We start from the raw sequence: 27,895 nt of genomic DNA on the forward strand, positions 1-27,895 counted from the left end.
TGGGGACACAAGTGGTGTGAATCCACACGCAGCAGCAGTCGGGAGGCCCACGCGCGCTCACTGCGTGGAGGCGGATCCATCCGGACCCGCGGGCACCAATACGGCTGCAGCGCGGCGGGGACGGCGCTCGGCGGAGGCCGGGGGAGGGAGGCGAGAGAGGGGGGGGCTTTTTTTTTTTTTTTTTTTATACCTCCGCCGTGACCCTCTTTGAAAGGGCGGCTAGAGCTCGGGATGGCACAGCACGGTTAGGACCGCTGGAGCCGGTGGATGTACTGCAGCTGCCCCCCCGCGCACCGACTTCCCGCTCGGGCTTTCAGCACTTGGCGGATCCGTATTTAGTGGCTGCATCGCTGCAGCCGCGTGCCGCTGCTCGACGCTCGGTGCGGGGTTCGTCACGCACACCGACATCTCGCGCCCCGTGGAAGTTCTAAACGGGTCATCGATCCACCGCGAAGCGATGCTGAACGACATTAAGATAGAAGATCGTCTGCGGACGGACGCGGGCTCTCTGGACGGGATGATCGGTGAGTCCGCGGGACCGAGCCGCAGACCTCCACTCGGCTCCAAGCTATGATCGCTACCAATATAATATCATCAATGCATGTATACATGATTTATGATCTATTTCTATCTATCATATATGATTTATTCTATCTATATCATATATGATTTATGATCTATTTCTATCTATCATATATGATTTATTCTATCTATATCATATATGATTTATGATCTATTTCTATCTATACACACACACACACGTATTTATAAATACTCAAATATATATGTAGTGTGTGTATATATACACATATTTGAACAACAATTTATTTTATATAATATTAAAATACTTTATATATAAATTATTTCTATATATAAATATATATTTAAAAAAATGTATAATCATTATTTATATTACTATTAGCCAATAAGTCTTTATTGACGAAAGGAGATCTACTGTAAACGTCACAAATCGGATAAATCTGTCATAAACAAGTGGTTATTACATCTGCCAGCTCATTTAGAGTTTTAATCTGTACGGGACTCTTTTAGATAAAAATGACGGTTATAGTTTTTTATAATACAAAAGTTCGATCTCGTCTCTCGGTTCCATTCTTCTGTGCAGCTTGTCAGAAATGACTGCTCCGTATAGATTTGTTTTGTGCGTTTCGTGTTTTGTTATTGAGCAAAATGGGACTGCATTCTGTATTTCAATAATTATACAACAACATCGTGATCTCTTTACACTGTTTTTGATTTATTTGAGTCACTTTCTTTGGAGGGACCATTGATCAAGAATTATTTATTTATTTTCACATTTTTGTCCTCCAGATGTTTTGGATCTCCAAACTGCATAACCTTATATTTTATATAATGTTGATTTATAGCATCGGAGGAGTGCAGGCGATGTAATTAATCTGTGGACGGCAACGTTAAATGATAGCAGATCATCTCTGATCTCCTCCGCGTTAAAATGGAGAGCAGGAAGACACAGAGCGGACACACATTATATAATATATATATAGATATATATCTATATATATATAATTATATTCAAGGGCAAAACGTTGCAATTAAACGAGCGAGCGCGAAACTCATTAAATGAATCCACGCCGCAGCGCTTCATTTGTCCCCCCCTTCCTCTCCGCCAGGCGGGGACTCTCTCCAGCGGGCCGTGTGCGAGGGCTGCACGCGGGTCATCTCGGACCGCTTCCTGCTGCGGGTCAACGACGCGTCCTGGCACGAGGAGTGCCTGCAGTGCGCCGCGTGCCAGCGGCCGCTCACCACCACCTGCTACGTCAGAGACACGAGGCTCTACTGCAGGAGCGACTACCAGCAGTAAGACGCGGCTGGGCCCCCCGGGGCCTCCGGGCCCCCCGGGGCTGAATGTGTGTTTGGGGGCGTCCGGGCAGGCTGGGCGTGTATTTATTGTGTAGCTCCGTGTTTGAGGCGCGTGCTGATGTCTGGTCGGACCGCGTGGAGCAAAGTGCGTATCTTCATACACGCGGAAGCTTTTGATGCTTTAGTCTCTCGCGACCGCCTGTTTTGAAATATTAGTAAAATAAATGATTGCTCTTTATGGATCATTGAAAGCTGCAGGAAAAGGCCTCGATCGTTTCATTTGTGTATCCACAGCATTGTAACATCTATATTCGAATGCCGGATATAAAGAAGCAAATGCCTTTTTATTTGTGAAATTACCAATTAAGATTGCTGCTGAAATCTAATAATCAGGTAGTTGAGCAAATAAAAGGTTGCGTTAATGACAACCGGATAAGCACACACCGATGAATGGAACATGGAAACGGATTGATCTTATTGTGTAGGGTTAGTTACAGGAATGAATGGGGGCTTTTCACATATAATGTAATTATGGAATATCTAATAATGTTGTGCATGAGCAGGATGATGTTGTGCGCATGTGGACACCGTGCTGTGTGTGTGTGTGTGTGTGTGTGTGTGTGTGTGTGTGTTTGCAGGTGTTGTGTTTTCACAGTTTGGGCCTCCACAGGCTTTAATGCACCTTCTAACAACACAACAGAATGAAAGAAAACCCTCCGCGTCCGAGCCACAGTTCGCTGTCACTCATGAAAACGGCCCTGAAGAAGAGGCACATGTATTGGGCGGCATGCGAGTGCGACGGCCGATGGTTGGAGTGGGGGGGTGCAGCCGGGTGGTCTCGCCCCTTGAGGTTCTTCTTTTCCCCCCAGACAGCCAGTGCAGCGCGCTGTCAGCGGGCCGTCTCGCTGTCACATCGCCGCTCCGCTGGGCGTCTCTGTGCGCCTGTCTGCTTCTCTCAAGGGCCTTTTGTCCCCCAAACACTCGCCGCCATGCGCCAGCGCTGCACGCTGGGGGTCCGCTAACACAATGGGCAACACGCATCTCCCGCACAGCCGAGACGGGTCTCCCCGTACAGGTTGACCTTTAACCCCTTTACCTTATTTGTAACATCATCTGAACAATTGTCTCCTACGAAGAAGATGAGGAAGATTTAGATTAAAAACTGTGCCGGGTTCAATACAAAGCCCTGGAACCTGCTGAAGGCTTAAAAACAAGTTCTAAAAAGAGACAGAGGTAAAGTGTAAATGTAAAAAATAAAGGGAAAAATACAACAGTCAGAATGGCTTTATTCATAAATATGCAATGTGCTAGAAAAAAAACAAATACAGACTAACTTCTTTAAAAAAGGAAAACGGCAAAGATACAAGAAATATTATGTTCAAATGCTATGCTAGGCCACAATGTGATCAAAATATAATCTAATCAAATTAGTCATACAAATGCTAAAGAATATAAGCTCGGATACATTTGATCTTTTAAAATGTAGATATTACCAAAATAAAAAACAAAATTTCACCAAAGGAATAATAAAATATAAATTTACATACAAATCATGCAAAAAAATTGTAAACCCCAATATATCAGGAAAACTAATTAAGAATTAATTATGGCCGTCGGATTAGTTCCAGAGAAAAACTAAACACTTGTCAAAATGTTGTGTTTATTATGTCCCTTCTTTTTTCTATAAATTAAGGTAATTATGAAGGAGGAACCCGACCAGCTTAAACCCACATTTGAATAATTGCATGAGATAATAATACTCATATTATCAATAATTTGATGTGAAAATATTTTTTTTGTGTTCACGTTGATCACCAACTGCTAAACAAATATATTTTATGGGAAACCATAAAAGCATTAACCTTGTGCAGTTCATATACTCCCTGCAATCTTATATGGAAATGAGAAATAAATAATTAGGATTAAAAACATTTTTAAATCAATTTATTAAAGCCATTTGAGAAAAATATTGTATTGGAATATTTAATATCTTCAAAGTGCACACATAAATCTATAATTCACAGTCTCTGTCACATTTATTTCTTAAATGATCAGATAAATGCTACGATCAGTGAATGTGAAGGTGCAGAGGAGACGTCTGCTGAACTGCGCTGCAATGTGTTTCCTATAACTATTTATCTCACAGGGGGCCTCATCTATAAAACACGAGACAAGCGTATTTGTATCGTTTTTTTATTATCTTGCAAGGTATAAACCTGCCATTCAGAAGAGCTTTAGGTGTGATAGATATACGGTATGTTCAATGCTTTGTAAATGAGACAGATTAAAGGCAACAGGCTTCGGTCTAACAAACAGAACATGCTAAACTGTTCACATTCAGGCCCCCTCGTGTGGCCCAAAAGGCTTCTGCTGATATACACTTGATACAGAAGACTATGGAGGAAATCGGTTCCCCAATAGAATGTTGTGGAGCCAGACTTTGGGAATGGCCGCTGTAAGGCACTTTTTATCAGTCGATACGACGGGAAAAAACGGGACCAAACCACAGCGTTACTCTGCATGTGGATGTCTGTGAGTGCCACAGTCTTTGTTGACTACCAGGGCATCGTCTTATTAAATGTTGTTTTTTAATCAAGTGCAGCTCAGGACCCGGGTCAGAGTCAGCGAGGGGAGGATTTCTCTCGGGCTACCGCCTCGCCGTTTTATACTGTGGCTTAAATTGCTCCCCTCATCTTCCTCTGCCATTGAGGGCAGAAAAATATTGATGTAACAGCAATAAAAGGAGTGACGGAGGGTTTAATCACGGCTCTGTAGTCCTCACAGACTCCGCCTGGGAGGAGGTTAACGCGCTGCTGCAGGGTTACCGGCGTGTTTTCACAGCCGTGAAAGAGAAAAACCCACCAACGTATTATCAGTGGTCTCACCAACACTTTTTATGTTCACTCATTTACTCCCTATGAAGCAGACGGACATTTCGCCAAATCTGATATGTTTTACATCCTCAAGAGTTCCATTGAACGTCTCAATAGAACCTGGCTCACCAGGTTTTTAGGTCTCTATTTAAAGGGAACCAGGGAATCATTTTCAGGTTTCTACTCGTATTTTGGCTTCACACATAATTAAAACCTTTCCTGTCGTTATCTGGAGTGACCAACAACCACAAACTGTGGAACAAGGCGTTGTGTTTTTGTTGGTGACCTGGATCCAAAGCGTTTTCCTATGTCACGTGCAGCCCTTTGAAGGCAAGATGTAGAGATTTTAGAACCGTTAGCGGAGCGCCGCTAGAGGATGTCGTGCAGTAATCAGGCTGTCAAAGAGTTAGCATGTCACAGATATCGGCAGGAGCCGCTCGGGGCTCCAGAAGCCCTTTGATCCATTCTTTAAGCGACCAGAGGACTGATGAGGTGCGGTGGCTTCCCTCAGCACGTGTTTAAAATCTTAGATTGTATTTAAGAAGTGGAATCAAACATTGGTTCGGCCATCTTGGATTGTGGCCGTCGCCATGTTTAGTGAACAGAAGTTACCGTGTTTGGAATGCGGAGGGGTGACGTGTGTACGGCTCCTGCAGTGGCCCCCGACCTGTCAATCACAGTAAGCCCGCCCTGAATGCAGAGTTTCGCTGTCTGTTGATGTTAAGTGTTGTGTAATGTAAAAGTGCGGCGCAGTGATCAAGTGTGGGGGACACGGTGGTCTTTCAGTCCTCGTTTGAAGAAGGCCTGGTGCTAACTGCTAACTGCTGGTCATGTATGTAGAAGGTAACCCAGGAGATTTCGGTCAGGCATTGAGTTTGTGCAACTTTAGGTGACCTAAATCTAGACATAAGCCCAATAGGGACGTTATTTCATTTCATTTGCCAAACGGAGCAGGTTTATTTGATTAGAAACCAGACGACTCCAGTGTGACGGTCAAAGCAGAGACCCCTTCAGGTGAGGGTCCAGGAGTAAATCCTGGACGCAGACACAGCAGGCTGTCCGGGAGTCTACATGCCCCCCTCCCCCGGGAGCAGGGGGCAAAGAAAAGAAAAGGGGGGGGGGGGTGGGTTCAAAGTCAAGCCATAGCAACAACACGGGAACCAGCGGGAGCTCCTTAAAGCGCTGTTCTGTTCGGACACCACAGCTGATCAGCGGCCCAGCGCGGCGCTGGGAAAACAAGCCCTCGTGAAAGCTTTGCAGATTGGGTTTCATCGCGTCTCCAGACTCCTGCCCCGGCAGCCGCAGGTTGCCCCTTCCCCAGCGGTCTCCAACATCATCTCGCTCCAATGATTTATGCCACCGGTCCTGTGACCCCACTTTGACTTCAAACGCAGGCAACATGAGTTGCGCAGTCTGTGGTCGGGGCTCTCAGGGAGGAGAGGAGGCACTGAGTCCTGCCACTGTCGCGACATCAGACCAGTTCCATCGAAATGAGGAATACTTACATCATACTACATGCTACTGTACATAACTGGTGCAAAGGCACCGGTTTTAAAACCGAACGGGAGCAGCGGCCTCCTGTGTGAGGCTCCTGTGTTTGTGTGCTGTGTATTGGGGGGGAAATGTGTGTTAAAGAAAAGGCATTTATTGGAAGCCTCTGGCGCAAACCTTTTTTTCTGCGATGAAATCCAAACTTAATAACATAAGTGATTGCAGCCGTACTGCGTCTCACGCTGTACCTCCCATGCTGACCGTTGACGCCCATGCAATTAAGGGGTTAGAAGGAAAATGTAAATGAGAGGAAACGACAAGAAATGCTAAAATATATTTTTGAACCCAGAAAACTATCAAATGAATGAAAGCGATTGGAAATACTCGTCTTTGCATTGTTGCAAAGTGAACATTTCAGCTCCGTTTGGTAACAGCGTCTCCTACACAGTCCGCTTCCTGATGTTTTATCACACAAAGTCCGGTGTTAGTCAATTAGGAATTGATCTGTGTTTCTTCCCGCTGGCCTCAGAACAGCTTGGCATTCCTCTACCACACTGGGACGGACTCTAAAAGTTGAGAGAGCCACAAATCATCAAGGGGCCTCTGGCAGCCTCAGCTGAATGCAGCCGCTCTGAGAGGATGATGATGAATCTGCACGTGTACATTTATGCCCCCCCATCCATCATGGCTTAATACCACAGCTTGAACTGATCCCCGCTGCACGTACAGTGCTGGGTAGAAAGAGGAGTCAATGACTTCCTCTCTAGGTTTTAGAGTGAGATGGCTCGTGATATATATATGTACATTGTGCGGACGCTTTCCACCACTCCTCCAGGTTGAAAATCAAAAAGGATTTGATGCGCAGAAGAAAAAAAAGTCCCTCAACAACCTTTTTTATGGGAATAAAATAAGGGAGAAATCTGTTGAAGAAGGAATTGACAGACATCCTTCCCCAAAGCCGCCCGAGCATGCAGTAGAATTCATGTTCATGCACATTGATGAAGAGGGGAAACGAGGGAGAGTGAGCCGGCGACTTACGATCAGGTTTAGCATCCGTATTCGACGTAACAACAATCCATTACCTGAACTTCAATCATGCAATAGTTGCAATGCTGAAATATTTGCCCATTTTGAATGTTACCAGCTGATTGACCGTCTAATTGTCTTCACACAGCAGGCGTGTGTGATTCATTCATATCATGAGCACATACGCAGAACACTGGGGTTCTGGGGCAACGTCACATTCTTTTCTGGATTTTTCTTCGATATTGCACCAAGAATAATAATAAAAGTAACACTTCCACCGCAGTACATGACAACAAGGAGGACGTCGATCTCATTTACTCCCTTCAACCAGCCTCAATTACATTACATCACAGGTCATTCAGCTGACGCTTTCATCCAAAGCCACCGACATGGCATCTTTAACCCATGGCTTTTTTTAACATTTTGCCCAGAGAGCAATTCTGGGTCAGATGTCTGTACGTCTGTACGTTGTTGTTAAGCTCTCAAAGTACGACACTGAAAATAACTCATTAGAAATGAGTGAAAAAGGGAAGTCTCGCGTGAAGTCACGGTACAGCAATAACCGTGTAATAGATAATGAACACGTGTGAATGTGGCTAAGCTACATAGCTAGCTAGGAGCAGAGTTGGTAGTTGGTCGGCTGATGTTGAACTGATGATGACCGATAGTGTTGCAGCTGTCACAAATTAGCTCGTCGTGTGCGCGTGAGAGTTCGCCGTCACCGCGGAGTCACCCGGCGATTTGTTGGCTGACGCTTTGGCTGACGCCATCTTGGATTACCGCCGTTGCTATCTTGTTTTTTTTGCTGCCGGTGAGCACGAGTCAACATACCTGGAATGTAAAGACCAGAGGAGTCGCCCCCTGGTGGCAAGGTGAGCGAATGCATTGGCTTCACTTCAGTCAGAATCGGAGGATGCAACTTGTGCCTTATGGGAAGAATCATTTGAAGGGGAACATTTGTGGATTTTACTGAATAGCTGGGGCATTGTTTCTGGAGAGAGATGTTGCTTTGAAATGTCATGGCTTAATATTATCAAATATCATTACAATAAATATTTTAAAGTCCATAGTAGTCCAGAAGTCCATAGTATTTTTTTCAGAGGAAAATCACAATGCTTTTCTTAGTTCACCAATGATATATTTGTAGAATCGGTATAAGGGGAAATCATGCCGCTGTGTTTGAGATGTGGTGTCAACTCCTCCAGCTTAGTTAAGCCGGACTGAAAGTCAATGGCCAATAAATAGTGGCCGACCTGCAGCTTTTTACTTTCTAGCAGACATGCCACATTTTTACCACTCATGGTTTTTATCAGTGCACATCCACTTCTCCACCCTGACTTCACCTTCTGCACCTCTTCCATGTCTGAGTGTCTAAATGTGTCCCGGACATGAAAGCGTCCTTAATGGGCCTGCTGATCAAAGAGTGAGGGGTCGGGGTTCGAGGGTCCACCGGCTGTTCTGTGGGCCATAACACTTCATTCATAGAGCGTCCCGGGGTGTCTGAGGGGTTTGTGGAAATCATTACTTTCATTACCAGTAAGAAGTTGGAAGGAAAATAGGAATCAAATCCTTGTAATCCCTCAAATAGTTTGTATTCATATACAATAATGCAACATATATCAGTGTGTTTTACATGTCAAGACTTTAGTTTCACAAACCCACTTCCTCCTCGTCGAACACTGGCTGACTTTGAGGAATATTCCCACCAATTAAAAATTGGACTGCGGCTCCAAGATGGTGGCGCCAGGATTTGGGCTTGAGTATTTTCTGTCCTGCTCCCTATAAAAAGAATCAGCAGTTATTTGTAGATGGTAGTAATATTTTGTATAACTTCCATGTAATGGGAGGATGCCGCCGCCGCTCGTTTCCCCTTGTAAGAAGAGCCCTTTTAGTCACATTACAGGTCATTGGTCACAGCACACGCGTGGCCATTTAACCCAAGTGAAGACCTTACTAAGACCGAAGCGTGCAGAGATTGACACGTGTTGCTGGGTTTAAAGCACGGGACGTCATCTGTACTGTTGTCCATCTACATACACAGTGTGTTGTTTTTAGCCAAAGCACCTGAAATATTGTTAATACTCACCCATGACAGAACGTTAAGGGAGCTTGACCCCTGAACTGCGATAGACGTTTTCAGGCAGAGAAATTTACCCGTCATCCAGTTTTCGGAGGTTCGCTTCCCACCTGTGCCGTCGTCCGACTTCTCCTGTAATATCGTGGTTGGTACGAGGACAGCAGCTCTCCGCTCTGGCACAAAGCTGTTTGCCAGTCTGTGGTTGTGTGTGTGTGTGTGGTTGTGTGTGTGTGTGTGTCCCCCCCACACACACCCTCTGCATTCCCTTTTCCCCGTTTAATCGTTATATCAGCGCTGCTGGCTTCTCCCGGGAATCCGGCTGGCATTTAGGAGGCTGAGACGACTCAAGACCCCAAGGGCTCATCCAAAACCTGCCTGCTCCAAGCTGTCCACATTATTAGCTCCCTGCTCTCGACGGAGACACACACACACACACACACACACACACACACACACACACACACACACAGTCCGTCCTCATGCTTCCCTGTGCGATCTCTCGTGTTGTGCCTGCGGTTCCCCCGGAGGAGCAGGAGGAAGGCGTGTGTGCTGTCACAGAGCATCTCCACCAGCAGTGTAACAGTAATCACTTCATTGGTATTCCTCGCCTAATTACGCCGCCGCGCCCCATTTGCATAAAGCATGTCCCTCTTTTTAATAATGAGGACAAACGGCCGTCTGTAATCGCGTTGGTCTCTTTCACGGCCGCTTATATCACGCTCTCTCTCTCTGTTTCCTGCCTCTTCCTCTTGGCGTGTGCAACACCAGCGTGAGCAACGCACTGGTTTTTACCGGCGCCACTGGCTCAGATACGAAAGGATGGCGCCGTTGCTGCCCACTCACAAACGAGACAACCAATGAAACTGTTATGGGAAACGTTTGTTTCGACAGTTTACACATTGGATAGATTTCATTTTGTAGGGATGATGTCATTGTCAAAACGGTGTACGATGTCTATAATGATTAATAACTGAGCTGATGGAGTAGATACGCTCCTTTAGCAATCCGCAAGACGGGTGGTTCAAATCCCCGGATAGGATGTGTCCTGCGTCAAAGTGCCCCTGAGCACGACACCCGACTCGAGTTGTGAATGTCCCCATCTAGAGCACAGAGCTGATCAGTGATTGTTATACATTTGTGTATCTGCTGACACGGTGCAGACAGGAAGAAACTAGTGTGTTTAACACGGAGACGGAGACACGCAGCAACATTCTGCTTCATTAGCAACATTCCTGAATACAGTTTACACACAACTTTAGCACCAGGGAATATTTTTCTCAAAATGGACACAATTCCTTTATACCGTATTATATTGCGCCTGTGACACTCATCCACACACAGAAAAAACCTTCATGTTTATTACTTTTCATGCGTTTTCTTTCACTAGTTTGGAATGAATACATGAGGCCAGGCATCACCTCTGACCTCTCCCCTAAGCAGACGCGCCGGTCGCCTCCCCTGACTCACGCTTGGGTGCCTGCGTGGGTTGTTGATGAATCACAGTGCTTTACCTTTTACAAGCAGTGTGAGAACATGTCTAATCACATGGCTTCTCCTCCCCCTCGCAGGGAGCTGCTGTTAAACGTGGAGCCCCAGAAAACGCCAGTCGTGGTGTTGTTCCACCCATCACGTTCACCCCCACCCTTTCCTCAGTGAGCTCCTCTCATAGGGTGGGAATGGCGAGGCAGCACATATGTGGACTTTTTTGTGGCGATCTTTAACCCGTGATACAACCGTTGTATTTAAAAAGTTACCGCTGTATAATATCCCAGAATGCATTTCACCTCAGCAACCGGCCACAGTGGAAGAGGAAAATAAACAAAACTGCAAATCGTACTTTAGCTTGTGCTGATACGTCGGAATGTGATGGTGCCCTGTACTAAGAAACCCCTGATTTAAACGATTTACTACTCATTGTAATGTCCACTCCGCTTTGAATATATAACCTGTAACCAATAGCAGAAACTATTGAACCCTCCCAACTCACTCATGTACTGATAAAGAAACAGTTTAGTAGAAGACAAAACGTCCTGTGGTTCAGAATGATCTGTTTGGTTGAAGACCCTCTTCCTGCTGCAGGTTCCAACCAACTGAGATGTGAACCCACGGCACCGAGGGAAGACGGAGAGACACATGACAAACTCAACATTGAACTTACACACACCTTTAGAGGGACACAAGAACATTTTAATCCGGAGAGACTTGTTGACATGTTAACAATGCCTTATTTCAAACTATTTATAGTATTGTTTGTGGCTTGGCCTGGACCAGGGTCCGGGATGCCGAGAGGAGGCATATCCCCCCCTGGGAGTCCAGACCGGGTGGCGGTGGTCGAGAATAAATTGCTCTGGTCTCTGGTCTGCCAGGTTCTGCTGGAGATTGGAGGTGTCTGGTCGCCTTGGTGCGTGCTGAAAGGACAACTGACCGTTTTTAACGTTTTCCCGCATCGATGCAATTGGTTTATGGTAACGTCACCCACGTCCGGTTGGCTCGTACTGGTCGCCCCCCCCAATCAGCTGTCCACGAGTTCTGTTAGGGGTTCGGGTGTAGACGGTGGAGATAAAACTCAAACGCAGATATTCAAACAATAAGGCTTTAATAGTCAGAACCAAGATCCAATTCTGGATCCAAGATCCAAAATCCAACTCAAAAAATGCTAAACGAGCCAAAAACCGCAGACGGGGGCCAGTAACAAGACCCTACATCCAACGGTTACCTCCAACAACGAGAGACTAGAGACACACACGGCTTAAATACACAGGGACGGTGCAGGTGATTGGACCCAGGTGGAAACAATCACAACACAGCAGACAATCACAGGGGAAGACAGGAAGTGAAACTAACCCAGGTACACAAGAGGCAAGAAACTACCCCAAACCGTCACAGATGTATCGAGATATACATATATATATATATATATATATATAAAAAATCCAGCGCCAGTGTGCACTGTACATCTTAACCTCTAGTTCTTGATAGTTGCTGTAAACTAATGTTAAAACCTTAATCCGTAACATATCAGAATCACATGTCTGAAGCGTCAAATTAAAGAGCAAGTGGTGGGTAGATGTGGGATTTCTCACAACATGATATGAGCAATTTAAGCTCATTCGGTCTGCAACAACACGGTGGTTCTGCCTGCTGTTGGAAATGTAACAGCCTCCACCTCCCCGGCGGCTTCCCTTATTAGCTTTTAATCAGACTAGAATTTACATTTATTTCTTCTTTCCCTTCCTGCATTCTGCATCTTACATTGATCCAAACTTTGCATTCAATTTTTTTTTGTGAGACAAATTTGAGAGAAAACTTTGGACTTTTATCTGTTCTTTCCAGACATTTTCCTAGCTTTAACCCGAGGAGCGGTGCCCCCACACAGCGCTGGTTGCTCTTTGTCTCCAACAAAGACACATCAGCAGCAGCACATCTCGTGAAAGTGGGGGTCATCCCTCCTTGGCCCTCTGTGGCAGACTGAGCCAGGTATCAACTCTGTGTTGCCCTGGGACTGGACTGTGGGGGCAGGGGGGGCTGCAGACACTCGGAGACAACCTGCACTGCCAGCAGTGATGTATTCTTCTTTAAATAAATGTCGGCGCTGGAGATGGGGTCTCCCCTGGGAAATAAAGTCTGCCTCCATTCACAACCCCCCCCCCCACTCTTTATCTGCCCAAAGCCGTGTCTTTTTATGAGGGTATAAGTGGTGTTAAGTCCCTGTGCCTCCAGGGTGCGCATAAGTAGCACGTCCAAGTTGATTGACACGCTGAATGGAAATTATGTCTCACCTTTAATACACAGTGATTCATATGCGTGAAGGCAGTTATTAAAAAAAACTCTATTACAAAGCAGTGATTTTTTTAACTACTGAAGACAAACACTCATAGTGTCGCTCCAAGTGAGTAAAAGACTTGTGTTACAAGTCAACCTCAATACGCAATACAGGAATTCATGGAGGCAAGCCAGCTAGGCTACGAACATCACCAGGGCCGTTATGTTAATAACAAACCACCATGTTTTCTTCACTTTGTGTTTAATCTGCAGAGCCTCAGGAGAGAATAAACTAACCCAGAACCCTGCAGCACACGCCTGCCCTTTGCGTTCAGAATGTAGAGATGACTTGGGCGAAAGCGAGCCGGGTGATGAGTCAGTGTGGGTGTGCTGGTTCAATTGGACGCAGGCTGGTAACCACCTCTCCGTCTGCAGCTGGGACGCCAGTCCTCTGAGGGTGTCTGTTGTCCTCTCGCACACAAAAGGCCGATGACGGCAGTCAAACAAATAGTTCTATTCCAGCACTGATGATAACGCCCATGTCGCCGTAAGCCATCTCTGTCATAAAGGCCTCACGAGAAACCCTCAAAACAGGGACCTGTGTACATGAACTCTGGCATGGACATTTTTCATGAAAAACACTGGGTATATAACATTTAAACACAACCGTGTGGTTTGGTATTAGTATGTCTAGTCCTGCAGGCTAACTCTACGGTAACACTGAAATAAGCACAGATAATGCAGACTCGGTGATGTCCCTCACCAACCTGCTCACTGGCGTCTGTATGAGACACGCAGGGCTTTTAATGTCTCCAACGCGCACCCGTTGGACGGGTCAAACAAGCACAGGACTTTCACTTAGTGGGCCGCTCTTCATCCCCCCCAACGTGTGTGAAATCTAGTCAACTTACTATTTAAGTTGTATAGCTAGAGCAACAAGCTAGTGGGCAGATCATTCACCAAATAACCAATCGGTAATTGGGTATTATTTCACTTTGATGGATTTTTACTGGAGCAGTTTCCAGGCCTTTAAAGCTTTTCGTTCAGCGGTCCAGAAAACGTCCTGCTTCAGCCAATCAAAGATACGTGTTCCAATGAGCGTCGTATCTCCAGCACACACACACACACACACACACACACACACACACACACACACACACACACACACACACACACACACACAGGAGAGGGGTTGGAGAAGTTATTTCTACATATATTTGTGGTGTTCCCCAAAGATGACATCACTTTACACTTCTGCAAAATAATTTAGTTTTTCTAAAATAAAGCTGATATGTGATGTCTTCTTGAAAGCAGCCCTATACTATAGTACTATAAGCAAATAACATTATTTATTAGATTATTATTATTATTATTTATAAATAATTAATTTCAATGTGTAATGTGACAATAATTATTGTTCAGATATTGATTTGATTATCTGTCGGTCTGTATGTATTTTGTACATCAGGTGTATTTGTTCTGGTAAATGCCCCCTCTCAAACGTTCAAATTCCACGCTGCCAGTTTCAATAATTATTATTAAATATCTTTTTCTGGGGCGTTTTAGCTGCAACATCTCGCTGTCCGGTCTTGTTCCAAATGTCGTTGAACGGTCAAAGAACCACGAGGAATGGCACATTTGTGAAAGATGGCGCCCATGTTCAAAACACGAGACCCTTTTAACAACGCTGTGTCCTAGTGGCACGTGCCTTCATTTGCTTTGCAGGTGTATTTAACGTTGTTTTACCAATGAAATACCAGCGGGAGCTCATGCAGGCTGCAGGTGGAGGTGGCTGAGTCAAAGCCGTGTGCATGTGAGCGCAGGTGAGGGGGTTAGCAGCCTGGAGGCAGGGCTGTTGAAGGCGTCGCGTGGTGACGGACAGCAACGTGTCGGGAAACAAATGAATTGTGACAGCCAGCTGGAGCAGCGCCCCCACCAGCCAGTGAGCCTGAGGCTGTCATCACTTCAAGAAGCAATAATGAGCAGCAGCCGTGATCAGCCTGGAAATATGACTCCACCGTGACCCGGAGCAGTGCTTGTGGGACGAACGCACAGGGGCCAGAAAGCCTTTTGGCCCTAAATTAAACACGCCAGATTGCCATGGCAACACTTATGTACAGTATGTCCTCCCACACCACCATGCAGGCATTACTATCTTTGTTAAATGTAATGTACAGATACAGGTTGTCCTCCTGGTCCTGAGGAGACATAAAAGCTTGGTCTGGCCTGAGATGACATCATACATCAGCCTTCTCGGCCTCAACATGCTCATCAGAATACCAATTACATTTTGATAGACGTTTTTTCTTAAATATGAACACAATTATTCCCCATGGTCTATTAGTGTCTTCATTTCCCAGGCTTTTCTCTTGGTTGCGTCGGGAGGGCTGGACTTAAGAGCTTTCATCCAATCACACTTCACTCATCATGTGTCGCCGGGGTCCAACAAGCGTGAAGTGAACGGACGTGAAGCTGTGGCGTTAACCAATCAGATTTTGAGTTGGCGACGGGCAGGCGCACAATGACGTCATCGCGCGCACGTCGTTTGATTGATTGCACAGCAGTGAGGCAGAGACGTAATGACGGTGCCTGTGGGGGGCACGTTACATATAGTGTGATATGGTGATGAAGGATAGAAAACGAGAGGTTGAACAAAACTACTGCAGCTCTCCTCCCTCCTCCTCCTCCTTTCCTCTCCTCTCTCAGTGGTTTTTCTCCCGTCATGTGGTTTTGCTTTTAAAGCCCTTTTTTTGTCGCCCTGTGGCTCAGTGTCTAGACGCTGTACGCTGGCTCCCAGTCACCGAGTTACAGCGTCGGGTTTGGTATCCGCCTGATGTCATTGGGAAATGCTCTCGGAGGCCGCTGCCTTTTTCCGTGTCTCTTGTGTCCTGCTGGTCTGTTTGTCTTGCTCTCTAAAGGACAGTCAGGGACAGACGTCCACCCTGATGGGGGTCGGATGGAACCGCTTTGCCCTCATGTTGCATCAGAGGTGGCTGAGCCATTTAACGAAACCTCCTTCCCATCTCGCCAAGTAGTGGCCCCCGAGCTGCAAACCCTGACCCGTCACGTTTGGACCGGTCTGTTACACAGAGTCCTTTCAAAATAAAGGTTTACTTCTGCAACTTGTTCATAATTCATGTGAATTATCGAGCGTTTACTTGTTTTCACACATGGGTGTTGTGATGCGTTTATATTGGAGTCACCTGCAAGCCTGATAACCGGCAAACATTATTATCAGATGCCCGAGGGCACCAACCGAGTGTATTTGATGAGTTTAAATCTGTCACCTGATGCACAGCTGCCCGCTGTTGGGATTTCACAAATGTCTACGTCAACTAATTAGCATTTTTCTTTTGTTTCACTGTCACTCGTTGGACCGGAGGCTCTTCTAAGGACCTCTTGGCTACGGACGCCCTCCTTCCCTCTCTTTGACTCTCTCTGTGTGCGACTTGGCATCACATTTTATTGGCCCTTGTTGCCAAAAGGAGGCAATAGCAACTTCTCCCTCCTCTCTCCCTTCTCTTTACAAGTCAGCTCTGCTGTATCCGTGTAATACACAATCACCTCCACCTGCTGTTTACTCGTGGATCCTACCCGACGGATGCCTCAGTGATGCTCTCAATACAGAAAAACAAAGGTCCTTGTAGATATACTGCACATCCGTTTGCAGCAACACAATATATAATAATCTTGGAAGGCGTGAATTCCCTTATAGGCGCTGATGTATAAGATTGGGAGGATCCACCCGCCTCACCCAGGGTGTCCACCACCACTCCATCACAGCCAAGATTTAATATCACATAACCTGCCAACAGCTGTCATGGCAACCTGCTGTTTCCCACAATGCAATTTCCCCACTGTCCCTGAGCTCCCATGTACAAAGTCTCCTTTCTCTCGATCTGTGTGTCACAGAGTTTTGGTCTGGAATAATCAGCTGGCTGTAAATTCCTCACAGCCGCAAACTCTGACTATTGATTTGTCGCTTAATGAAATGGCAAAAATCAATACTTTGTTATTATTAAGCTCGTCCCAACCTTTAAAACAAGGTACCAGAGGTGAAGGCGGCCTGATAATCCATCAGAATTGACATTTCATTTCACTTCATTAAGGCCTTTACTCATTCTGGGTGGTTAATTAGAACATTAATATCTTTTTTTGCTCTATCGTTTTTGCCATGAGGACCTTCATACCGAGCAAAGTAGTATGTGGTTGAGTCACTGGACAGAACAAACAAGCCCGATCACTTTGGTTTCACACAAAGACACAGACTGCATCAATTAAGCACAAAACACGAGTTTACATACTCCAGTCTCTTGGCGTGCAGAGGAGCTGAATCCTGAACCACCCGCTCCGGACTGCAGGCTTGTTTATTTTCTTTAATTGGGGGGTGTCTCGCCCCGACAGCCTCTTCTGCGCCTCGGTGATCGGTGCTTAGACATGATGAAGTTGTCTCAACAGTTTGTGGTCCAGTGTTTGCATGTAAACGATTGAGAAAAACTGTGATGGAAATCGTGTTGCTCCGGCGTACAATGAAAGTCCAGACAACGGTGGTCTTCCAGCCGTTTGGCAGCACTCTGTGTTTGTGGCTCTCCTGTTTCGGCTCCATGAAGAAATGCTGTCCCCTGTCTGCTGTGGGAGAACTTGAACAAAACCGGTCCAGAACCTTCTGGGAGCACCGGACTCTGCCTACATCCGTGTTGGACCTCACAAATGACCCAGTGGTTGAATGAGAAAGCCCTGCAGGCAGGTTCCAATATCCCACGTTGTCACGATCACATCTTTAACTATGCATGTTGCACGTGAATATTTTTGATTCAAATATTTTTATGTTCTGATCACATTACTCACCTCCACTTCTCAACACGACCGCTGATAGTCTCCCTCGGTGCAGAGCGACCCTCCAGAAGGTGAATAAATGAGTGCATCTGATTGCTTGTTGAGATCATTTTGCTTGTTGGAGTGAGTCTCCAGAGAATCCCGAGGCCTTACTCTGACTTCTTGAGCTTTGACTGCGCAAACAGCACATCCCCACTTTCTGAATGCGGCTTTTATTTCCTCCTGCGTCCTTCACAATCATCTTTTGATTACGCCTGCTAATTAAACCTCCAACAAGCTGCCACCCGAAGCCGCCACCCAGCCTCCTCCTTTAGGTCAGCCGGCTCCCCGAGGAGAGGGAGCAAACAAGGGAGCTGTGAAGGAACACACACAGTCTGTTTTTCTCTGCTTCATCCTTTCTCCACTCCTCTTATCCTCTTTAATCCTGTACCTCTTTATGCTTGTTAAGCTGCTGGAGCAGCGTGGAAGCATAGGGCACGGGGCCAAGGGTCAAGGAGGCTCCTCCAAAGAGGCGGCCCCCTAGCAGTGGTGGTCCAGGTCCTCACTGAAATCAACCGCTGAGGACTTTTCATGAATCCCCTGTTGGAACAAACGCTCGCTCACATTGAGAGCTGCAGCACACAAGGCTTTGGAACAAACAGGACGAAGAGTCCAGACTTGGTAGAAGCTGTTTGTTTAAGTTTAAAGCCTCGCTGCGCCTTGAAGCCTCAGGGTCATTTCTGAATCAAAAATATGTCCCATGAAAACATGTCATAACAGCCTCGACTACCGAGTGAAAGTCAGAAAGAATATGAAGAAATAGATATTTATAAAGTATTACAGATTAACCGTGCACTGATCATTTGCTCCTCTTATAGTCCCATGTGTCAGCCGTGTGCTGTTGGGTTATTCTGCACTATTTGCATCATAATGAAATCCATGCAGCTGACCAACACATCGCCCCTGAATTGGCCTTTTTCTTATTGTACAACTGAGGACTCGGGTTCACTTTCCTTCCACTTAGCTTTTTATTTTTTATTTTAACAACTAAATTAGCATGCGTCTTTATCAGAGGAGAGAATGTAATACTTCGTTTTTTGGAGACATCATTTTAAACCTATGTGGACTGAACAGGTCCATTTGGTCTTTACATTTTTATCAGCAGCTAAAACTTGTGACATTTCAAACAACTTCTGCACATTCAAAGCAAACTCGTACTTCATAGCCACTGATATCCGGAATGATGGTCCTGTGGCGTAAATGTAAAGGAGGCTGGTGGACAGCAGGGAGAAAGAACTGTTGAATAGAGAACGGGAGTCCCACTCAGGGAGGAGGAGGAGGAGGAGGAGGAGGAGGAGGACAGCTGTCCAAACACTGAGCCCTTCTGTACCTGTCTTTAAGCTACCTCCTCCCATCCCTCCAGCCTGTCCTCCCGTAAACCAGCTTACACCACCTACACCAGTGATCCACACTGGTTACTGCAAAACCGATCAAAGTGGAGAGCGTCACATTTGATCAATAAGCGTCTTCCTTTTTTTCCTTTCTGCTCAGGCAATGCTATGATACATTAAAATATTCATTTTTTCAGACAGCTCTTAAATGTTTTGATTATGGGCCACTTTTGGTCTGCCTAAGGGAAATGTCTGCCTGCGTGAGGGCCTTTAAAGCTTCATAGCGCTGGAGGAACTGCAGATAAATGCCTGAGGGTTCGAGGCCATGATGAATCAAACTAACCCCCAAACGATCAGTCTAATACTGATATTCTTATAAAAATTAAACCTTTTTGTACTACCCATGAATGATACGTTCAAATAACAGAAACCAGCGTCCCAACCCAGTCGTATGAAGTGTTCGCTGAATGGTTAATCAGGACAAGAAAGAAATGTGTGCTACTGTCTGAACGTGACATTTGTCAGGCTTTAGTTAGGCCAGAATGCAGCAGACGATCCAGCGGTGAACTTGTATTGTTGTTGGTTGTAGAGCAAATAGGATCACTGGACACATCGCCAGTAACTTTGAGGGAATTAATGCATTTTCAAGAGGAGGATGAATCTGAAATGTTTTGTGCCATAAATGTTCCTCTGATCAACTACGTATTTATATTATATTTTTATAGATTGTTTTTGGGAAGGAGGGACGAAAGGACACACACACACACACACACACACACACACACACACACACACACACACACACACACACACACACACACACACACATATTTACACATACACAGCCCCCCACATGGTTAGGACTTCCAAAAAGACCCTCCCCCCTCTGTCGTTTGTCTTTTGTTCCCCGTCTATCTTTTCTCTCTCCTTGGCTTCTCTCTGGAAAGTATCTCACTTCCTCTCTGTCCTGAGGGACAATGTGTCCCTAGAGAGGAAAAGGACCCCCCCCCCCCCCCCCCCGCCGTCTCCCATGGGAACGTATTTGAGAAATAATGTCTACGGTAACAAGCGGGAGTGACAAATCACTTTTTATGGTATTGAATTGCTCCTTGCTAGCGAGCTAAGCTACATGGGAATGTACGAGGCTGGAGCTAGCCAGCCACCAACACGCACTAGAAAGCATGTAACCTGATTATTGCGTATCACACGGTGCTAACCACCACACCGCCGTGCCGCCCGATAATTCATGATGTATCTCCTTCATTTGGCTTGAAAACATCTAGCTTCTTTTCCCTTTTTTCTGTATGAGATGAATTTACAGCAAACACTCATTATACACAGTTCATTAGTACAGTCATTTGTAAACATGTGGATAATTGGCACTTGTCTGCTTTTTAATAATCCGTCTCTCTCAGAGGAACTTTGTGTTCCTTCTAATTCATTTCCTCACTTGTTGCTTTAATGTGCGCTACGTTCTTGGTCTTTTCTGTGAAGCAATCAACTCGTATCACAGGACACTTGTAGCTAAACATTAACCAAGAACCACAGTCCATTCAGCCTCTCTGTCCCACTATAACCAGTCCACTCAGCCTCTCTGTCCCACTATAACCAGTCCACTCAGCCTCTCTGTCCCACTATAACCAGTCCGTGCAGCCTCTCTGTCCCACTATAACCAGTCCACTCAGCCTCTCTGTCCCACTATAACCAGTCCATTCAGCCTCTCTGTCCCACTATAACCAGTCCATTCAGCCTCTCTGTCCCACTATAACCAGTCCATTCAGCCTCTCTGTCCCACTATAACCAGTCCACTCAGCCTCACTGTCCCACTATAACCAGTCCACCCAGCCTCTCTGTCCCACTGTAACCAGTCCACTCAGCCTCTCTGTCCCACTATAACCAGTCCACTCAGCCTCTCTGTCCCACTATAACCAGTCCGTGCAGCCTCTCTGTCCCACTATAACCAGTCCACTCAGCCTCTCTGTCCCACTATAACCAGTCCACTCAGCCTCTCTGTCCCACTATAACCAGTCCATTCAGCCTCTCTGTCCCACTATAACCAGTCCGTGCAGCCTCTCTGTCCCACTATAACCAGTCCACTCAGCCTCTCTGTCCCACTATAACCAGTCCATTCAGCCTCTCTGTCCCACTATAACCATTCCATTCAGCCTCTCTGTCCCACTATCACCAGTCCGTGCAGCATCTCTGTCCCACTATAACCAGTCCATTCAGTGTCTCTGTCCCACTATCACCAGTCCATTCAGTGTCTCTGTGCCACTATAACCAGTCCACTCAGCCCCTCTGTCCCACTATAACCAGTCCATTCAGCCTCTCTGTCCCACTATAACCAGTCCACTCAGCCTCACTGTCCCACTATAACCAGTCCACCCAGCCTCTCTGTCCCACTATAACCAGTCCACTCAGCCTCACTGTCCCACTATAACCAGTCCACCCAGCCTCTCTGTCCCACTATAACCAGTCCACTCAGCCTCTCTGTCCCACTATAACCAGTCCACTCAGCCTCTCTGTCCCACTATAACCAGTCCGTGCAGCCTCTCTGTCCCACTATAACCAGTCCGTGCAGCCTCTCTGTCCCACTATAACCAGTCCACTCAGCCTCTCTGTCCCACTATAACCAGTCCACTCAGCCTCTCTGTCCCACTATAACCAGTCCATTCAGCCTCTCTGTCCCACTATAACCAGTCCGTGCTTGCTTGGCGGCGCATTAAATTGGTGATTAAGTAAATCCACCTTTTTTCAAATGATGTCCACACTTTTTCCTTTGCGTTTGGACAGTACATGTTACCTTCCACCTTCTCTCCTGCATCCCAGTGTGTGAATGGGGCTGTTAGTGCCGGTCGGACAGAAGCCCAGTGGGAAATGTGATGTGTGATTATTGAGCCCTCTCCCCTACATACGTTACTCACTGTTAAAACTCGTCTCCCCCCTGCGTGTCCTCAGGTTGTTTGCCACCAAATGCAGTGGCTGTCTTGAGAAGATCGCACCCACAGAGTTCGTAATGCGAGCTCTGGAGAGCGTTTACCACCTCAGCTGCTTCTGCTGCTGCGTCTGTGATCGCCAGCTGTGCAAAGGAGACGAGTTTGTTCTGAAAGGAGGTCAGCTGCTTTGCAAGAGTGACTATGAGAGGGAGAGGGACCTGCTCAGCGCAGCCAGTCCAGACAACTCGGACTCAGGTGACGTTGGCGACAGCGTCGCAGGCTTTTACCAACAAAACGTTTTAAAAAATGAATCCGAATTAAATCTGTTCGTTTATACCCGTGTGGTTACAGAGAAGAGTGAGGATGAAGACGTGGATGTGAAGTCAGAGAAGTGTCCTTCAGCAGGGAGAGGAAGCGGCGATAGCAAAGACCCTCGCCGGCCCAAACGGCCACGGACCATCCTCAACACCCAGCAGAGGAGGGCCTTCAAGGCCTCCTTCGAGGTGTCCTCCAAACCCTGCAGAAAGGTGGGACATTTGATTCATTGTGCCTCTAATTGAGTGAAAATAACGTCTGTCTGATCTTTGGGAAATACAAACACAGGTGTATTCTGAATCCCCTGTTGGCATAAGTGAAAATAAGTGTGTCTCTGCTGTGACTTGCAGGTGAGAGAGACACTGGCAGCAGAGACAGGACTCACTGTGCGGGTGGTCCAGGTCTGGTTTCAGAACCAGAGAGCAAAGGTCAGTGTACCCAAAACGTTCTCCCCGTCTCCCAAATCACCAAGTACCGCTGCGTGGTCAGTGGCCTCCGTGCTCATTTTGGGACGGCCTGAAATCTCCAATGAACTTCCAACGTATAAGTTAACTTTAGTTAAGTATTAAAGGTTTGTCAGAAGAAGAGGATTTTGGCAGGATTTTTGGTAGCCCAGTGCTACCTAACGTGTGACAAGACACCATCACAATGCTGGCAGATGTGATGTCATTATCCAGATCTGGATTACATGTGAAATGGGGACCTGATGCTTTTTTTTTTGCCAAAAGTGCTTAATTGTCTAAACCAGTTAAGCTCCAGTGGATCAAGAATTTATAATCTACTATTTGTTTGGCTTGGTGGCATTTGAGAGAATAAGCTCACCAAAGTCAGAATATCCAAAAGGCCGTTTACTGAAGTCAGTTTTCAGTCTATTAGCAAGTCACATAGTCTGCAAAATATCACAATAAACGCTGAACAACGGATGAAGATTGATTGTGATTTAATGATCACGGTTCAACCACTTTTCTTTTGTCAAAAAAGATAATCGATCAAATGTCGTGCAATTTGTTTTCAGTTGGGGAGAAAGACTCGTGCAATGATCAAACAAAGAGACGCTGAAATCAGACTGGAATTAGTGCGTCTGTGCCTGAAATAAGCAGCATCCTTTGAGAAACTACCAGTGTACCTACAAGCAGCTCCATGTGTTTAAAACAACAATGGCGCCTCCTTAAAAAGGCGGCGTGGCTGCTAGCATCAGTTGTGTTGGAGCCGCGACCGACAATACTTTTGTCCTTCATACAAGTTTGTCTCAGAACCCCAAATAAAAAGATCTTGCTCCGCCTTAACTGAAATAGACTGATAACGGTTGCAGCAATAAAAATATCAAAATGCCAATTCGTAACAAACGTGAATTTAAGATATTTTCAGTCCGGCTGCAAGATGACAGGCAGGTCATTTTATAGCTGCTTTCTGAATGGAGATGGGATCCCTTAGTGTTTGGCTGCAGTAACATTCTACCTGCTCCATCAACACTCAACACGACATCATCTCGGCATAAATACAACATTACTCCCCGCTTGCTTCCCTGCAAATAAATATGCATGCACACCGTTTTTCTGGGTTCTGCACAGACATGAGTTAACGGAGATCTATGGCTGCCCATCTACCCACTTATCACCGCTTCAACCACCACGCCAGGACGTCAGGGATGTCAGGACATATTTCATCTACAAATAATATGTGAATTACCTGAATTCCAGGCATTCATTCATTGAATGAACTGGAGTGAATTCATGTCTCTGCATCTTTTCATTGTCTTTGAATGTAATCCCCACTCCGTATTGCTTAGGACGGGTTAAATGCAATATACTTGTATGTACGACTTTAACTCATAGGTTTACCTCAGTGTTTCTTCATCCAAAGAACAGCGCTATTGGCTTTCTTCTGTTCAATCAACTTGCTTTGGCAAGAGTTTGATTGACAGATGGTTGATCCAGTCACCTGCCAAGTATCTTCCTAAAGGGTCCGCCCTTTCCCAAACTGTTTCCAGTGACTGGCGTCTCAGATGGTTGTGTGTAACCGCAGCCATCTGGCGCGGCAGGTTAGTCGAGCACCATCGTTGTTTGAAACACGTCCGTGAGCCACACTGTTGCACCGGGTAACATGTTGCTTCATTACCACGAGCACACACGCTCCTGCTGCGACAAACGCGCACTGCAGCACCAAATGTGCATTGATCTGCTGCCGGAAAAAAATCCCCAACAAATGCACTATTTCCTCACTTGAGTGACGTTCATTGAATGACCAGCTGCAGTTACAACAAAGTGCTGAGAAAACATTTAAAGTGTAATACATCTTCAGTGCGAAGCGATGGGATTGGGAAACATGGTAGGAAAGTGTAACCACACACTTCAATGAATTATCTTTTGGTTGCCTGGAATAAGCCTTGTGGTTGTGCTTAATGTCATAAAATACGTCAGTTCATATCACACTGTTGACTTGTTAAATTCGTCTTCTGGTTTTTGAAATGGAAAGACATCCAGGTGGGCTTACAAATATACATCCTGCAATATTCTATCGATGATGTTTTAAGTCTCGTAATTCATGTCGCTCCTCGTGCAAAAGCCACATATAATTCCTGCTGTTCATCTGTTTACAGATGAAGAAGCTAGCCCGCAGACAACAGCAACAGCAGGAGCAACACAGCGGCCAGAGGCTCAGCCAAGGTAAAGGGAATTATCTGTGCGTACATACTGCACACTGCCTGGAAGAATTCGATGTCCATCGGCATGATTTAATCTGCCCATTTTAAACGTAACGACGGTGATTACGGAGAGCTACGTAACTCGTGAATTATTTGGAGAAACAGCTTGAAACATTACATTCATTAGAGAAGCAATAAACTGAGTGGAGTCAGTCGGCAAACGCTTCCAGTTTTGTAGGCTTTAGAACGAGTCCCGCACTCGGAAGCCAGAGTTGCATCTCCGCGGGTAAATATCCCTTTTCCCCGTCAGTGGAGCTATAAAGTGAGGGACGCAGCCGGGATCCTGGCTGCGGCACAGCTCCTCATAGCCGAGGGCTTATTGCCGCTGTGGTCTCCCAGCGTATATGAGCACACAGTTTAGATAAGTGTCTCAGTGCTTTGGCAAGCACGGCCTCTATCTGTTCTGGGACTTCCTGCGTGTCAATATTGGCATAGCAGCAGGGTTTATTATAGTGGAAAATGCTGTTGTTAACCAAATGAGCTAAGCAAACCAGAAAACGGGGGGGTTGTTTGACATTGATGTTAGGATGAGATGAAGCCTCACGGATGACTGGTGAGATATCTTCAAGATCAAACAGCCAGTCAGTTTATACAATTCATTTACAGTATCAGTTCTTATACGAGAGCCGTTTGTTGTGCAGCATTCATGGTCCCGTGTGGTCATTAAGTAGCCTTAGAGCAACTAACGTTATATTCCACAACACCACAAACAGTTGATTTAATTAGTTTATTATGTGGGACTAGACCTTCTAGCCCATTGATGCAGCTGGCTTCACTGATCCAAAGCTGTTAGTCGGAAGGAGGTTTGGGGGAAAATGGATGGTGACGCCTGTAGCTGAGAGTTGTAACCCTGCTCCCATTTATTGCATCTAACTGTTACAGAGAGGATGTCGGGCTGTATGGAGGGGCTGCTCAGCTCCTACTCAGGGCATCTAGCTCCCAACCAGCAGCAGCAGCTGGTGACCATGGAGCACGGTGGCTACCACACGGACCCCTTCCAGCAGGGCCTCACGCCACCACAGATGCCCGGTGACCATATGAACCCCTACGGTGAGCACCGCTCTCCTCCACGGCTGGACCCGCTGCCTTGCTCTGAGACACGTTGACCTGTCCAGGTGTTTCCCTAAGCTGCCCCCCCGGTGCATGCTGGGAAAGACTGTGTTTAGTTCCCTGAACTAAAGGTTTTTGAGAAAGCAACATCCTTCAATCTGGTTCCATTAAAGGCAGCAGCAGCAAAGAGAGTCTAAGCTGACCTGCAAGGACCTCGTTCTTGATATCTGGAGCAGAAAAAATACTAAAGCTAAATAAATGTAACACTAGCCCGTCATTATATGTATGTATATACTTGCTAGCTGCTGGTATTCGCTGTAGGAACCTCGTCAGTGCAGGCAGCCAAGGTCCATTCTATTACATTAAACTATTCAACTTGCAATGTGTTTATATATTTTATGTGGGCGTATTACAAAAAAGCAACAGCTCTCTGAAAGAAGTAACATGGAAGCAACCCAAAAGGGAGCTATTTCCAACCGCAACACCCTGTGTTAGCTTTTTCTTGAATGTGCTGGACGGTTGAGTCTCTGATCAAACACATTTCCACTCAGATGCACGAGTCTGTCGGCTTGTTGTGCAGCTCGTCCCTCCGACGCCTTGAAGCTGTTGTGTCTGACTGTTTCTTCTCCGCTCTTCGAAGGAACCGACATCATCTTCCATGACATGGACAGCGACACCTCTCTGGCGAGTCTGAATGACGGCTTCGTGGCCCCCGCGGACGTAAGCTCCTCGCATCGCGGGGCGGGGAACCCCATCGACCGCCTGTACTCCATGCAGAGCTCCTACTTTGCCTCCTGAGAAGCCGCCGTCGCCATCGGTACCGCCCAGCCCGCTGCGCCGTGGTCCCCCCCGGGGGGCCACAAACAGGCGAGCCTGCATCGGAAGGGACACGAGACACATGTTCCGTGAGACATGAGTCAGTAAGGAGGCAAATGTGGCTGCAAGACCAAACCCACCAAATGTAACGGAGCGAGCTCCGCCCGCCAGAGGAAAGGGAAAAGCAGCCGCTGTCTGCGCAGGAGTCTGGAAGACGTGGGCCTCCATCTTCATTCTGTTTGGATGTTGACCTTTGTACACATATGTGGACGTGTTTAGTGCTATGAAAAGTTTGGAAATTGAGTCAAACTGTCACAGGAACATTAGGCTGCGTGTTTCTCAGTTTAATAGGTAATTTATTTTAATGGGACAATCAGGAAAATGTAGTTTTGGTGATGTGACGTAGTGCCAAGCTCTTCTTGTATAAACACGGAGTGAGCCAACTGATTGATACCTGTTTCAGAATGTAAATAATGTTCTTCAGACACATCCACTTTTGCATGTTAGGATAACCAGCGGTTTATTTAATTCTCCCCCATGTACTGTTATACAATAAATCAAGCTATTCTATTTAAAATAAGGCAATAAGATCCCATTGTTAAGTACAAAAAAACTTCTTACCTAATTTGTTGATTTGATTCTGCTATTTATCATGTCATTTGAATTGTTTAGTGAGTGTAAATTAATATTGCTTTGCTATTTATTTTTCCATTTCAATCATAGGGATATTGTCGTACGGGCATTTTAGATTTGCTAACTTATCAAAAGTGTTGGTGCTTAAATAAAAAGTATGAAATGCA

The 27,895-nt window shown here is 46.1% G+C and overlaps 1 protein-coding gene across 1 annotated transcript; it reads left to right on the forward strand.

The window, feature by feature from the left end:
• LOC120832334 (LIM homeobox transcription factor 1-beta.1) lies at positions 1–27,895 on the forward strand. The gene is made up of 8 exons (XM_040198535.2): positions 1–524; positions 1,650–1,836; positions 22,233–22,465; positions 22,562–22,737; positions 22,876–22,953; positions 25,125–25,191; positions 26,112–26,279; positions 26,920–27,895. Exons 1-8 carry the CDS (start codon positions 458–460, stop codon positions 27,075–27,077), a joined length of 1,134 nt encoding a protein of 377 aa, XP_040054469.1. The 5' UTR covers positions 1–457; the 3' UTR covers positions 27,078–27,895.

Source organism: Gasterosteus aculeatus, chromosome 14 (assembly GCF_964276395.1).
Source record: "Gasterosteus aculeatus chromosome 14, fGasAcu3.hap1.1, whole genome shotgun sequence".
NCBI lineage: Eukaryota > Metazoa > Chordata > Actinopteri > Perciformes > Gasterosteidae > Gasterosteus > Gasterosteus aculeatus.

What these genes read in the sequence shown, in the direction of transcription:
- LOC120832334 (XM_040198535.2), top strand. Translation starts at nt 458, where the DNA reads ATGCTGAACGACATTAAGATAGAAGATCGTCTGCGGACGGACGCGGGC. An exon ending in CTCTCTGGACGGGATGATCG is followed by an intron (nt 525 to 1,649) that starts GTGAGTCCGCGG and finishes CCTCTCCGCCAG; the next exon opens with GCGGGGACTCTCTCCAGCGG. An exon ending in TGCAGGAGCGACTACCAGCA is followed by an intron (nt 1,837 to 22,232) that starts GTAAGACGCGGC and finishes GCGTGTCCTCAG; the next exon opens with GTTGTTTGCCACCAAATGCA.